Source organism: Ornithorhynchus anatinus, chromosome 20, assembly GCF_004115215.2.
Source record: "Ornithorhynchus anatinus isolate Pmale09 chromosome 20, mOrnAna1.pri.v4, whole genome shotgun sequence".
Taxonomy (NCBI): Eukaryota; Metazoa; Chordata; class Mammalia; order Monotremata; family Ornithorhynchidae; genus Ornithorhynchus; species Ornithorhynchus anatinus.
This window is the reverse complement of record NC_041747.1, coordinates 24,312,659-24,325,996: the sequence shown is the minus strand read 5'-3', so window position 1 is coordinate 24,325,996 and position 13,338 is coordinate 24,312,659. Positions and strand designations below refer to the sequence as shown.

Sequence of the window (13,338 nt, the reverse complement as noted above, 5' to 3'; positions counted from 1 at the left end):
AGATGGCCAAAAGGCTGTGTTCTTTTGTGCTTAGTCAGGCTCAATGATATCCAATATTTTCATAAAATTGAATACCAACCCTTAATGCACATTCCCACACTATCAGGAGCTATATCATTCAATGGGGAAAAGTGTGGTGGCCAATGACTAACTCTGCAGAGAGGTGTGAGAATTATCTAAAACGTTCTGACAGCCACCGCTGGAAATACAATGAAATAATAAACAAAACCAAGGGACTCTGCCCTTTCCTTCTTCAAGGTCCTTCACACAATACACTATTTCAATGCAAGGGCTTCCTTTCCCCATGGACAAAAGAGGCAATCAATCAGTGGTATTTATTGAGCGCTTTCTCATCTTCATCATCAATGATATTTGAGTGCCTTCTGTCTGCAAAGCACTGTACTAAGCACTTTGGAGAGTGCAGTACAACAGAGTTGGTAGGCACATTCCCTACCCATATTGAGCTCACAATCTAGAGGGGGAGATGGACACTAATATAAATAATTTGTAGATGTGTTCTGTGTTCAGAGGACTGTACTAAGCACTTGGGAAAGTACGAAACAAGTCAGAGGGAAAAGAAAGGAAGCCTGTGAAAGATAAATTTAATCACCTTCAGGACTTTTCTCATCTAGTATTGTATGTGTTTTAATATACTGTCTGACCAGGTCTTTCAGGAATTGGTCAAAGAAGCAGCATTGTGCAGTGGATGGAGCATGGGCCTGGGTGTCATAAGGACCTGGGTTCTAATCCTGACTCTGCCACTTGTCAGCTGTGTGACCACAGGCAAGTCATTTTACAGTGTTTAGAACTGTGCTTGGCACATAGTAAGCACTTAAGTACCATCATTGTTATTACTATTATTATTGTCCACACCTCCGTTACCTCTCTGGAAAACGGGGATAAGACTCTAAGTCCCACATGGGATGTGAACTGTGTCCATGTTATTCATCTGCATCTACCTCAGTGCTTAGTACGATGCCTGGAATTTAGTAAGTGCTCAATATCATTAAAAAAAAAACCCCAAAAAACTTCCCCAGGTTTCAGTGGCCAACAGTGAGATGTATATCTATCTTTCCAATCTTGACCTCTCACCCTCATCTTCAGTTTTGCCTGTCTTGCTGTATGTTCCTTATTACCATAAATAGCACCCTAATCTTCCCTTCCTCCTAAATTTATAACTTTAGAGATGGCCATCTTCAGCCTTCTCTCCTTGCCCAAGCCCTATGGACTTTTATTCAGCGCTACTTCTCAAATGGTTCTCCACCTAATGATCGTAGTACTTGTTAAGCACTTACTCTGTAAATGGTATTTAGAGAACGCTTACTACATGTAGAGCACTGTACTAATCGCTTGGAAGAGTACAATACAACAGAATTAGTGGACACACTCCCTGCCCATAATGAGCATACTATATGCCAAGCACTGTTCTAAGCTCTGGGATAGACACGAGGTACTCTCCCCACCTTCAAAGCCTTATTGAAAGCCCAACTCCCCCAAGAGGCCTTCCCTAAGCCCTCTTTTCCTCTTCTCCCATTCCCTTCTGTGTCACCCTGAATTACGTCCTTTATTTAATCACCCCCAGCCCCAAAGCTCTTATGTACATATCTGCAAGTTATTTATAATAATGTCTGTCACCCCCTCTACACTGTAAGCTTGTTGTGGTCAGGTTATGTGTCTGTTTACTGTTATACTGTACTCTCCCAAGGGCTTAATACAGTGCTTTGCACATGGTAAGCACCTAATAAATATGACTGAATGAATGACTGAATGTTGGACACAGTCCCTGTCCCACATGGGGCTCACAGACTGAATTCTTTCATCCTTGTTCAGGGACATTCATCTGGTGTCTGGATTAACCCCCCTTCTCCAACCTTCCTACTCCAATCTATGTTTCGCACACAATAAGCGCTCAATAAATACAACTGAACTGAATTAATTAATGCTAGCCACCGCAAAAACCCTCCAAGTGCTGCTTTGATCATGTCACTGCCCTTCTCAAGCCTTCCCACCCAGTCTCCTCTTTTTCCCTCCTTCCCTGCCCCCTGGCTTGTATCTCCCCCGCCCCAGGGTGGACAGTGGGAAAGAAAAACTGGACTCCAAAAAATGTGTAGTGACATCCATCGTGCCCTGCCCTTACCCAGCATGTTTTGCCGTTTTTGCACCACTCCACCCAATCGATCAGGCCTCTCCCAGCCTGAGCTGAGGGTTTGGCTGGGGTCCTCTGAGCCACCCAGCTTGGCCCTTCCCTCCCCGGTCTCCGTGAACTCGGCCACCACGTCTGGACCGCAGAACTTGGTGGCAGGAACCGTGGCGGAGGGAGGCTGGGGGCCAAAAGTTAAAACCACAGAGGAAAAGAAATACCAAATCCACGCGGGCAGGGACAGAACAGATGGACACCAGTCGTCTTGTTGCAAAACTGGGCAAAAGGCCACCCTACATATGTCCTCAGTCAGTCTCTCCACTCCATTTGCATCCTGCTTGGGAGCCACTCTCCCTCACTTGAGAGACACAGTGTCTCCCCCTTGAAACCCTCTAGGCTGTAAACTCATTGTGGGCAGGGAATTGTTATGTCATCAAGTGGCTAGTACAGTGCTCTGCACACAGTAGAAATACGAATACGAATATTCGTAGAAATACGAATGACTGATGTCCAGAATGCCATCTCCTCTTCTTTGAAGTCATGCTCGGTGTCCCTATCATCTAAAACCAAAAGTTTGATCTCTGTGCTTTGGAGAGTAAATTGTACCTTGGTTGTATCATGGGGTACTGCAATACAATAATATTGGTAATCCTTAGCAAGAGGCTCAAAGGTAGAAGCCTGTTCTGTTGCTGGCAGTAGCAGGTCTGCAACTTTACCAAAGAATTTGCCAACTGTGCTTGAAGACCTACCCTCTTCATGTCTTCATAGCATTCCTTGTAGCAGGGGAGCACCTTCTGAAAATCAATCAGTGGCATTTCTTGAGCACTTACTATGGATGTACAAAGAGCTTGGAGGGTACAAAGCAACAGAATTAGCCCATGCATTCCCTGTCCAAAACATCTACAAATTCCTCTCTTCATTAACGGCTTCTCTGATCATAATTTTAAATTAATCTGCTTTCTCGAAAACTGGTGCAAGATATTTTAATCCCAAGATTTGGGCTGGCAGAAGAAAAACCATAATGACTTTACCTGTTTCTTCTTCTTGCAATGATAGATTGGACTGCTGAAACTTGAATTCTCTTTAGATAATTCCTGGAATGATTTGCAATGAACTCACTGATATCTGCAGTACTGTTTTGTTGTTTTGTGTTTTTGTTTTTTTAAAAAAAAACCATGTTGCTTTCTGATTCTGTGATTACTAGTTTAGGGGTCTCCTAGCTTTGAAAAATCTGATATACAGTATGGTCATAACTTCAGATCCATTTATTGTTGATTGCTTACTCTCAGCCCAGGGGTTGGGGGGATGGGAAGAGAGGAGGGAGGGATTTATTTACTTAGGCTAAAGCATCAAACAATCCAGCTTGCCTTCCCACCTGTATCCCCGGGGTAGTTGTACCTTGGAGGGGGGTGGTTATAACTCAAGATATGGCATCAAACAACGCTGGTAGTATCTAGAAGCAGTTGTAACCTGGGTTATGCCTGAACTCTTATTTCAAAACCAGGTGTTTGATAATATTTCACTGTTGACTTGAAAGGAAGTGTTTGGGCTCTTCAAAAGGCTTCATGCTGAGCATAATTAGGGAAGTTCAGTGCTCCCTTCAGGACTGGCTAAAAACAACTTTTGTATCATTTGCTTGATATTCACTTACTTAGCAAAGTACAATTCAAACAGATTTAGTTAATTTCATCTCTATTTTTAAGAGAAGTTAAATATCTTAATAGGTATTGCCACTGTACATCAGTGGCTTTGACATTGCTCCATTATGTACTTAAGGTCTGCATAACAATGTATTTTGAAAACATAATTTAAAACTGTAAACACTGTTGTTTGCTTTAAAAGACTCTGCTTGCTGGAGGAACTAAATAGGGGAAAGAAGACAACTTTAACTCCCTGGCTTCTCTTCCTCAATTCTCTGCTTCTAGAAGTTGAGAAAATGAATCTGTGGATACTATTCCTCTATCAATCAATCAGTCATACTTACCGAGTGCTTACTGTGTGCAAACCACTGTACTAAGTGCTTGGAAGAGTACAAGAAAGAAAAAGACACATTCCCTGCCCACAGTGAGTTTAGAGTTTAGAGGAGTAGACAGACATAAATAAATTATGGGTATGTACATAAATGCTTTGGGGCGGGGGGGAGGGAGGGATTAATAAAGAGCACAAGTCCAGGGATGCAGAAGGGAGTGGGAAAATGAGGGCTTAGTCAGGGAAGACCCCTTGGAAGAGAAGTCCTGAGCACCAAACAAGGAACTTCATCCCAAATACAACAGATCTAAGTATCTCTTACCATTCCTGACCTTCTAGTTATTTTAAGCCACATTGGACTTCGTAGAAAAAGAATGAAATAGGGGAGTTTTACATCTACATGAAAAATGTCACAGAATGAGACCAGGGGGATTTCTGTCTCTAACAGTGGCCCCAGAGACAACCTGGAGGAACTGCTGATGGGCTTTCCAAGCCTTACAGCACAGCCATGAGACTGCCGGCCCCACTCTAATCACGGATCCTCCTCCTGAGAAAGGACACTTGACCACCTCTGAAGTCTCAGCCTTCTAGTGGACCACCAGTTGTGACTCAACAGTGCCCCGGTGGAGAGAACGGCCCCCAGAAAACAAAAAACATGTATAGTCTGGGGGACTTTGGCTCCCAAAATCTGCCTATAGGAATTATGTTGCTAATGGCATGCACAATGCCACACACTCTCTCTCGCCTCTGTCTGTCCTGTCCCTGATGGGGCAATGAGCACAAAAAGAGGCAGCATGGTCTAGTAGAAAAACACAGCCCTGGGGAGTCACAGATCCTGGGTTCGAATCGTCACTCCAGTACTTGCTGGCTGTAAGGTCCTATACAAGTCACTCTCTGTGCCTCAGTTTCCTCACCTGTAAAATGGGGAAACAATACCTGTTCTTCCTACTTAAGACTGGGAGCCCCATGTGGGACAGGCACTGTGTGATCTGATTAACTTGTACCTACCCCAGTGCTTAGCACATTGCTTGGCACATATTAAGTGCTTAAAGAATGCCACAATATTCTTATTTTTATGAGGGAAACAGGCAGGAGGCATATTAAAGAAGGAATAAGGCAAAGGAGAAGGTGTCCAAGGGACCCTGCTTTTCCCTTTAATCTTATTTCCACCTTTCTCTCCCCAACATAACCAACTACCATGATTTTCTTTTTTTCCTTTCCCATATCAGGCCTCTGCAATACAGGACTGATTTTTTTTCCCCTCTCCTTTAGGATCATTTTGTTTTAGGGAGTTGAAAATGAGAAAGTACCAAATAAAAATCAGAATATTTTTGAGTACGTAAAAATATCAATAGAAAATTGCAAAAATAGAATTAATGCATAAAAATTTCTACCTGAGAGTAGGATAACTTTGCCTTTCATAGAGCCAATAAATACCCACAGCGAAAACACTACAATTATCCAAATGTTCCACCAAGCCTGTAAAGACATAACTACAATAAGAAGGAATCTGAATTGAACATAGATTATTGTAATTCTAAGCAAAAACATGAGAAAACTACCTTAACTTTGCAATTATGTGGGAGAAATACTTTGCTTTATTCAGGTTAGCTCATTAAAAAAAAATAAGTCAGTGAAATAAAACTGCTCTTATGCAAAATCAGGAATATGTAAAATCTGGTGTCTCAAGTGCACTCCCCAATTTTTCTATTTAGGGATTTAAGTAGGTAAACGCCTTCATCTAAGAGACTATTAAAAAGCAAAGGGATGATAAGTCCCATCTAGAATGGTGTGGTGCAATCAAGGTTGTAAACGACTCAGGAGTTACGAAAATGTATGTGGAGTTTTAATATGTGGTCCGCCACTCGCCAAAGGGATCTGTGGAAGTAGAAAAAGAGGCGAGAGGAAGCCATGGAGGTAATTCTGGCATCGGTGGCAGGAGACACTTCCGCAAGGAGAGGTGAGAGGATTGGGGAGAGACAAGACCAAGGAAGAGGATGATGTGGAAGGACAGGGATGAAGAGAGAAGGTAAGCTGGTCTCCCTCTGGGCTTCTGCCACTCCCAGACTTTCTGCCATAATGCTGATGGGTCATAACCTTCTAATAATGTGCCAAAGTTCTGATAGCCAACATCAATGTGGCATCAATGTAGTTGACTGTATCCTGTATGGCTCAAATCACTTCCTCTGACTTCTGAATAGCTAAAGAAGAGAGCACTGGACAACACTAAGATGTTTTATTGATGGACGGCTATTTACCCCTTTGGAATTAACCAAGTGGTCAAATTCACCCTGCTGCCAGTGGAATTTCCTTACCTTAGCTGTACTGAAGGCCAGAGAGATCTCACAATCTTTGAAAAGCAAATATCGGCATTTCCACCTTCCCTACCACCACCTCCACCACATAAAGCAGCTTCAGTGGTAGTTGAAGAGCATCTCAGACCTCTCTACTGATAGACTAATGAGACTTTTTTTTTAATTTTACAAGTTTATTTTAAGCAGGACATTGTTTTGATGGTCTGGTGTGGGATTCAACAGAAAACTGAAAGCAAGACAATACTAAGGCCTTAAATCCAAACTCAAAAGGTCCTGTTGAAATGCACACCAATGAAAATTTTTCAACATGCAGTGCAGTTTTCATGTTATTTGCCTTTTGGGCAAACGCCAAGAAATTCAGCTGGACAGCTGGAGGTGAATTCAGCTACTTCTGAAATAGCAAAATTAAACTAAAGAAACACAACCTAGGCAACATCCACACACTTGCACAAAGCTGACCACCCACTGTTAAGGGATAACTCTGAATGGAAAAGGGGTGTGGGGGAGGGGTGTTTGTGAAGACATTTCTTGCCAGACTCTCTTTCCTTATTTAGGTTACCAAACTAAATTAAATGCTAAATACTTAATGAATCACTTGACCATCTCAACAATTTGAAAACAGCACTGTCATGGTTTGTTAAAAAAACAATTTGGTGCTTGTTTTTTCAGCTCCCATTTTATGGATTGGATTTCGATTATGTCTACTGGCAAAGGGTTCCCCATTCATTGAACATCAAATCTCTATAGTGTGATTTTTAGGCTCACTCTTCACTAAAATTAAAAATTTCTCCCATTTGACTTGCTTTAAGAGTAGCCAAGAACATCACTGCTCAAAAAAAGACACTACAGATGCTGTAATGTCATGGTACAATTGGCTCAAACCACTCCTCTTCCCTGTAAAATTCAGGCCATAGCATAAATGTTACACCTGGAATGATTGAAAATGCAGCAGTGTAAGGGCTCAGAGAGAGGCAAGAAATGAGTTCACAAAGGCACGGTAAACATTTACCTTACCCACCAAATTATGGAAACATTTAGTAAAAAGATACTTTAGGAAGTCAAAGAGATTGTCAAAGGCTAATATAAGTATTAGAAAAAAGTTACAAAATCTCCTTAATGATCAGCAGCTGGCCCTCCTACCCATAAGAATAAGAAGTCCGTTATTGGGCAGGGATAGTCTTTATCTGTTGCCAAATTGTACATTCCAAGCGCTTAGTTCAGTGTTCTGCACATACTAAGCATTCAATAAATACTACTGAATGAATGAAATGGTCTCAAAAACCCCAAATCAAATGAATTAGTCTTTCATCTACAAATCCTAACCACCCCCACACCCCAACTGATCCTTGCTTTATAAAAATGTACCTTCAAAATTTGCCAGATCCACTGGGGCAGGGATTGTCTCTATCTGTTGCTGAATTGTACATTCCAAGCGCTTAGTACAGTGCTCTGAACATAGTAAGCACTCAATAAATTCGATTGAATGAATGAAAAATCCACTTCCACTTCTCTAAACCAATATGGCACCGGTAACTTTATTCTATACACTTAAACACACCCTTTGATCAAATGCAATGTTTTAAATCAAACACTGCTCTGAAAGGCCAGGCTTTTCAAATCTTTTTTTATTTTCTTAAAATGAAGATGGGAAAGAAAAATATTTTTAAAAGTCCTAACAAATGAAAACTTGCCGATGACATTAGGGCCTGCAGTGAAACAGTTAACATTCAACTATGCTGATCTGCCCTTCTGATCCATTACATTTCTCACAGGCTGCCGCTACAATGAGCTGAGCAAGTATCAACTGTAATATGATCCCAGAGTTTATGGAAAAAAATAACTGCACATACCAAGCATGCACATTTAACAAGATTTTTTTAAATACAAAACTATCAGATAAACACAATGTAGGGCACATTTCACCTTTGATTAACTTTAAATCTGCAGTCCCTTTGGTCCCCCCCACCTCTCAAATAAAAGAAGGAGGAAAAAAAACCCAGCAGCCCCACTGCAGGGAAAAGAGGCTTGAAAAACAACTTTGATTGGCACTTGGCCTGACCCACAGAGGAAGAAAAACAGTTTTTGGACAAAGAGCGCAAATATTTGAGCTCACTTACTTACATGCTTTTTTTTTTTAATATGTACAGGGACCATTCCCGTGCAAAATGCATTTAGAGAAATGGGCTTTAAAAAAAAAAAAAAGGTACCGCATTCATCTTAGTCCTTCAGACCTGATGCTATTTGCCCAGCTCAGCAATTTTAATTCATTTGCAGAGGACAAACAGGAGCACCTCCGCTAATGTTTCGACTTAATCAGATGTAGAAACCGGGTTAAGGAAAAAGAGGAAGAGCGATCAACTGATGATAATATGACCCAACGGGCCTATTAAGGCCCCGACTCTTATTAAAAGCCTTTTCATTCCGGGGGAGGAGGGGGATTTTCTTTTATTTTATTTTTAAAGAAGGTTTTCTGCAGAATGGAGCTGCTCAACAATGCTGGAGTTAACTTTCTATCAATCACCAAAGCTAGGGTTGGTGCAGATGGGAATGGAAGTGGGGGGGACAGAGGGGGTGACCTTCCCACCCCACCCCCAATTCCTAGCCTTCCATAGGGAATGGCGTTTTCCCCATGGATATAAAGTTCAAGCTGCTTTCAGGCCCAGTTGTGATGGGTGATAAACAAAAAAAAAGGAAGAATCCTGATAAACCACAACAATAACAACAACATCAACACAAACCCCTCCACCTTCCCCTGGGATCAGGGATGGATCCTCAGCGCTTAGAACAGTGCTTGGCCCATCTTGTGAGTCCGTTATTGGGCAGGAATTGTCTCTGTTGCCTAATTGTACATTCCAAGTGCTTAGTGCTTTGCACATAGTAAGCGCTCAATAGATACGACTGAATGAATGAATAAGGGCTTAACAAATACCATTATTATTATTATCATCCGGACGCCGCTGCAGCTTTTCTTGTGTATGTGGGGGGGCCGGGTGCTTGGCAGATTTGCACGCCCGCACAAAAGCTCGGTGCTATTTACTGAGCGTTTATACTCGGTGCACGGCACTGTGCTGGGCGCTAGGGAGAGCACGACTGCGATTTAATGGGCGGACCTGCGATGCCATCAGGCGAGGCAGAAAAGTTGCAACGATCGGGGTGTGGGGGGAGCACCCCGCCCCCTCCCCCTTATCTTTTGCACCCCCACATTCACTCATTTGTATTTACTGAGCGCCTACTGTGTGCAGAGCACTGTGCTAGGCTCTTGGAACGCACAATTCGATCCCCCCCCCCCAAAAAAAGCAACTGGGGGTGGGAAGGACGAGCCGGCTGAGTCCGGTGCAGCCCCTCCATCCAAGCGATGGGAGCGACTGTTTGAGCGCCGTCCCGAGCCCTTGGGCGAGCCCCGGCCCTCCTTAAGTGCCCTGGGCGTGAATGCACGGCATCGGGGCGCCCTACCTTGCGCAGCACTTTCCGGCAGTTGGTGCAGAGCAGGTAGTCGGTGGGGGTGGTGGGGGTGGTGGAGGTGGAGGTGGAGGTGCTGCCGCCGCCCCGGTTCATCCTGGCCCGGGGGAGTGGGCGGTGGGATGGACGGAGGGGCTGTGCTGAACGCTCCGCCCAGCGCTCCGCACAGAGTAGGCGCGCAATAAATAGGAATGAATGAATGGCTGCGGGGGGGACGGGTGGACAGCAACGGAGCTCCGGAGGAGGCGGCTGCTGCTCTTCTTCTTCCTCCTCCTCTTCTTCTTCCTCCTCCTCCTCCTCCTCCTCTTCTTCTTCTTCCTCCTCCTTCTCCTCCTCCTCGTCCCGTTGTTCCCCCCACTCCGACCAATCAGCGCCCTCCGACTCCGCCCCCGACCAATCAGCGCCCAGGATCCGGCTGGGGCCAGGCGCCGGCCAATCGGCGACGCCGAGGTCTTCTTGAATCTCCGGGCAAGTTGAGTTTATCTCCGAGGGCTCCGGCCGGGAGGGGGAGGGGTCAGCGGCGGCGCCTCCGCCAATGGGGAAGGAGGGTGGCTGGGATGCAAATGAGGGCGGCCGGCGAAGCTCCGCCCCCTCTGCTTTGGCCTCTGCGGATCAGGGGACGGGACGGGACGGGACAGTCATTCATTCATTCACTCACTCATTCATTCATTCACTCATTCATTCACTTATTCATTCATTCACTCATTAAAAATGGGGATTAAAAAATGTGAGCCCCACGTGGGACAATCTGATTACCCTGGATCTACCCCAGCGCTTAGAACAGTGCTCTGCACATAGTAAGCACTTAACAAATACCATAATTATTATTATTCATTCACTCATGCACTCATTCATTCACTCACTCATTCATTTACTCATTCATTGTCATATTTATTGAGTGCTTACTATGTGCAGAGCACTGTACTAAGCACTTCGAGAAGCAGCATGGCTCAGTGGAAAGAGCATGGGCTTTGGAGTCAGGGGTCATGAGTTCGAGTGCCAGCTCTGCCACTTGTCAGCTGTGTGACTGTGGGCAAGTCACTTAACTTCTCTGTGCCTCAGTTACCTCATCTGTAAAATGGGGATTAAGACTGTGAGCCCCACGTGGGACAACCTGATTTCCCTGTGTCTACCCCAGCGCTTAGAACAGTGCTCTGCACATAGTAAGCGCTTAACAAATACCAACACTTCGACAGTACAATTCGGCAACAGAGACAATCCCAGCCCAACAACAGGCAGAGGAGGACGGATAAATAAATAGCAGGAAGTGCAAATTGAAGTGCGAAGCCAGCATGGGGCTTGATTTACTTTATATATATATAAAGTATATATATATCATTCAGCCAAAAAAGGTGCAGTGATTAGAAACTGTCCTAGCAGAAGGTGGGGAAGAACAGTACTGAGAAGGATCTAGCATTCCCAAAGTCTTCCAAGTCAGAGCGGCTCAAAAGAACTTTACGAATAATCCATCCTAGTTATTGAGCTCTTAGTGAGCTCAGAGCACTGTAGTAAGCGCTTGGGAGACTAGATATAATAGGAAACAAGTCTTGGGGATTAAGATTGTGAGATCCATGTGGGACAACCTGGTTACCTTGTATCTACGGCAGCGTTTAGAAAAGTGCTTGGCACATAGCATTTAAATGCCATCATTATTATTATTATTATTACTAGACACATTCCCTGCACACAATAAGATTACAGTCTAGAGACAGACATTATAATAAATAAATACATTGAGAAGCAGCATGGCCTAACGGGAAGACCATGGGCCTGGGAGTCAGAAGGTCATGGGTTCTAATCCTGCCTCTGCCACTTGTCTGCTATGTGACCTTGGGAAGGTCACTTTCCTGGGCCTCAGTTACCTCATCTGTAAAATGGGGATTGAGACTGTGAACCCCACATGGGTCAGGGACTGTGACCATCCCAATTTGCTCGTATCCACCCCAGTGCTTAGTTCCGTGCCCGACACATAGTATTCATTCATTCAATAGTATTTATTGAGCGCTTACTAGGTGCAGAGCACTGTACTAAGCGCTTGGAATGTACAAGTCGGCAACAGATAGAGACAGTTCCTGCCCTTTGACGGGCTTACAGTCAGTAAGCACTTAATAAATACCAGGATTATTATTATATTATATTTAAATCAGTGCTTTGGGACTGGGAAGAGGGATGCATAAAAGGAGCAAGTCAGGGCGAGGCAGAAGGGGGTGGGGGAAGAAGAAAGGGCTCAATCAGGGAAGTCCTCTTGGAGGAGATGTGTCTTTAATCAGACTTTGCTGGGGGTGGGGGGAGTAATCGTTGGATAAGGATCTTCCTCATCAGAATTTTCCTTTCATAAATGAGCAAGCCGAGACCAGGGGAGGAACTGGAGCTACCTAGAATATATTTTAAGGTCTGTAGCCCCTTTCCTTGACTATAAGCTCCTTGAGGGCAAGAATGGTGTCATCCTATTCATTCATTCATTCAATAGTATTTATTGAGCGCTTACTATGTGCAGAGCACTGTACTAAGCGCTTGGGATGAACAAGTCGGCAACAGATACAGTCCCTGCCGTTTGACGGGCTTACAGTCCTACTCCACTGTACTCTCCTCAGTGCTCAGTACAATGCTATATCCCAAGGTGAGCACTCAATAAATACTACTGATTGATTGATTCCACTGGCCAACCCAACAGTAAAGCCAAGTAGTGAAATCAAGTTACTTCTGACTTAAGACCTATGAACCTATGACCTGGCACATTGGTCAGGAGAGTAGGAAAGAAAGACAGGTCTTTGGGATGCCTCCTCAATAAAACGCCTCTCTGAGGCAGTTGGTAGCACATGTGGAGACGAGCTCTGGATCAGAAGGCAGGTCCAGGTAAGGAATTTGCACTGGTGCCATTAGGACAATTAGACTGCAAGAAATGAGTCAGGATTTCAAGCATCCGAGCTAGCAACAGAGAGGAGACAGTGTGTAATTAGGATTTAGAAGTTAGGAAGTAGGCCCCTCTTGTAGCACACAGGCTTATTTGACTCGGTGGGTGTAGGATTGAAACCTGTTCTCCAGCGAGGACAAAGACTGGTGTTTTTATTAATTTTGATTGGTCTCTTCGCTTACACACGCACCTGAAAAGATCCGGGGGTAATTTAGGGTACTTTTAAGCCGACTGGATTCATTTGGAAAGGATTAATTTGTGGCTCTGCTACCTGTTCTTTCTTGGCTGTGACCGCCCCCATGGCAATACTGTGTGACATCACCCATTTCCTGCTTTCCCTTTAAAAGGTCTCTAATACATCCAGAATTTGTGAAGCACTGCAGTTGTCAGGATCTGGTTGTGGATGATTTAGCTCAACTGTTCCAGCACTCCAGGGACCTGCATTTTGTTATTTTGTTATTTTAAAAGACCCACACTGGTTTCCAGTGCAGGTCTAGGCTTGTGATGCAGAGTCAAAACGGTGCTTTTTTAAGAAAAATACG

At 44.1% G+C, this 13,338-nt stretch overlaps 1 protein-coding gene across 2 annotated transcripts in view; it reads right to left on the bottom strand.

Annotated features, from left to right (window-relative positions):
- Window positions 1–10,189, bottom strand: part of SESN3 (sestrin 3) — a 70,382-nt gene extending 60,193 nt beyond the window's left edge. For both annotated transcript variants that reach the window (XM_029047940.2, XM_029047941.2), the window contains exon 1: window positions 9,877–10,189. In XM_029047940.2, coding sequence (XP_028903773.1) covers window positions 9,877–9,978 — 102 coding nt within the window. In that variant the 5' untranslated portion in view covers window positions 9,979–10,189. The remainder of the gene's footprint in view (window positions 1–9,876) is intronic.
- Window positions 10,190–13,338: the final 3,149 nt, after the last annotated feature.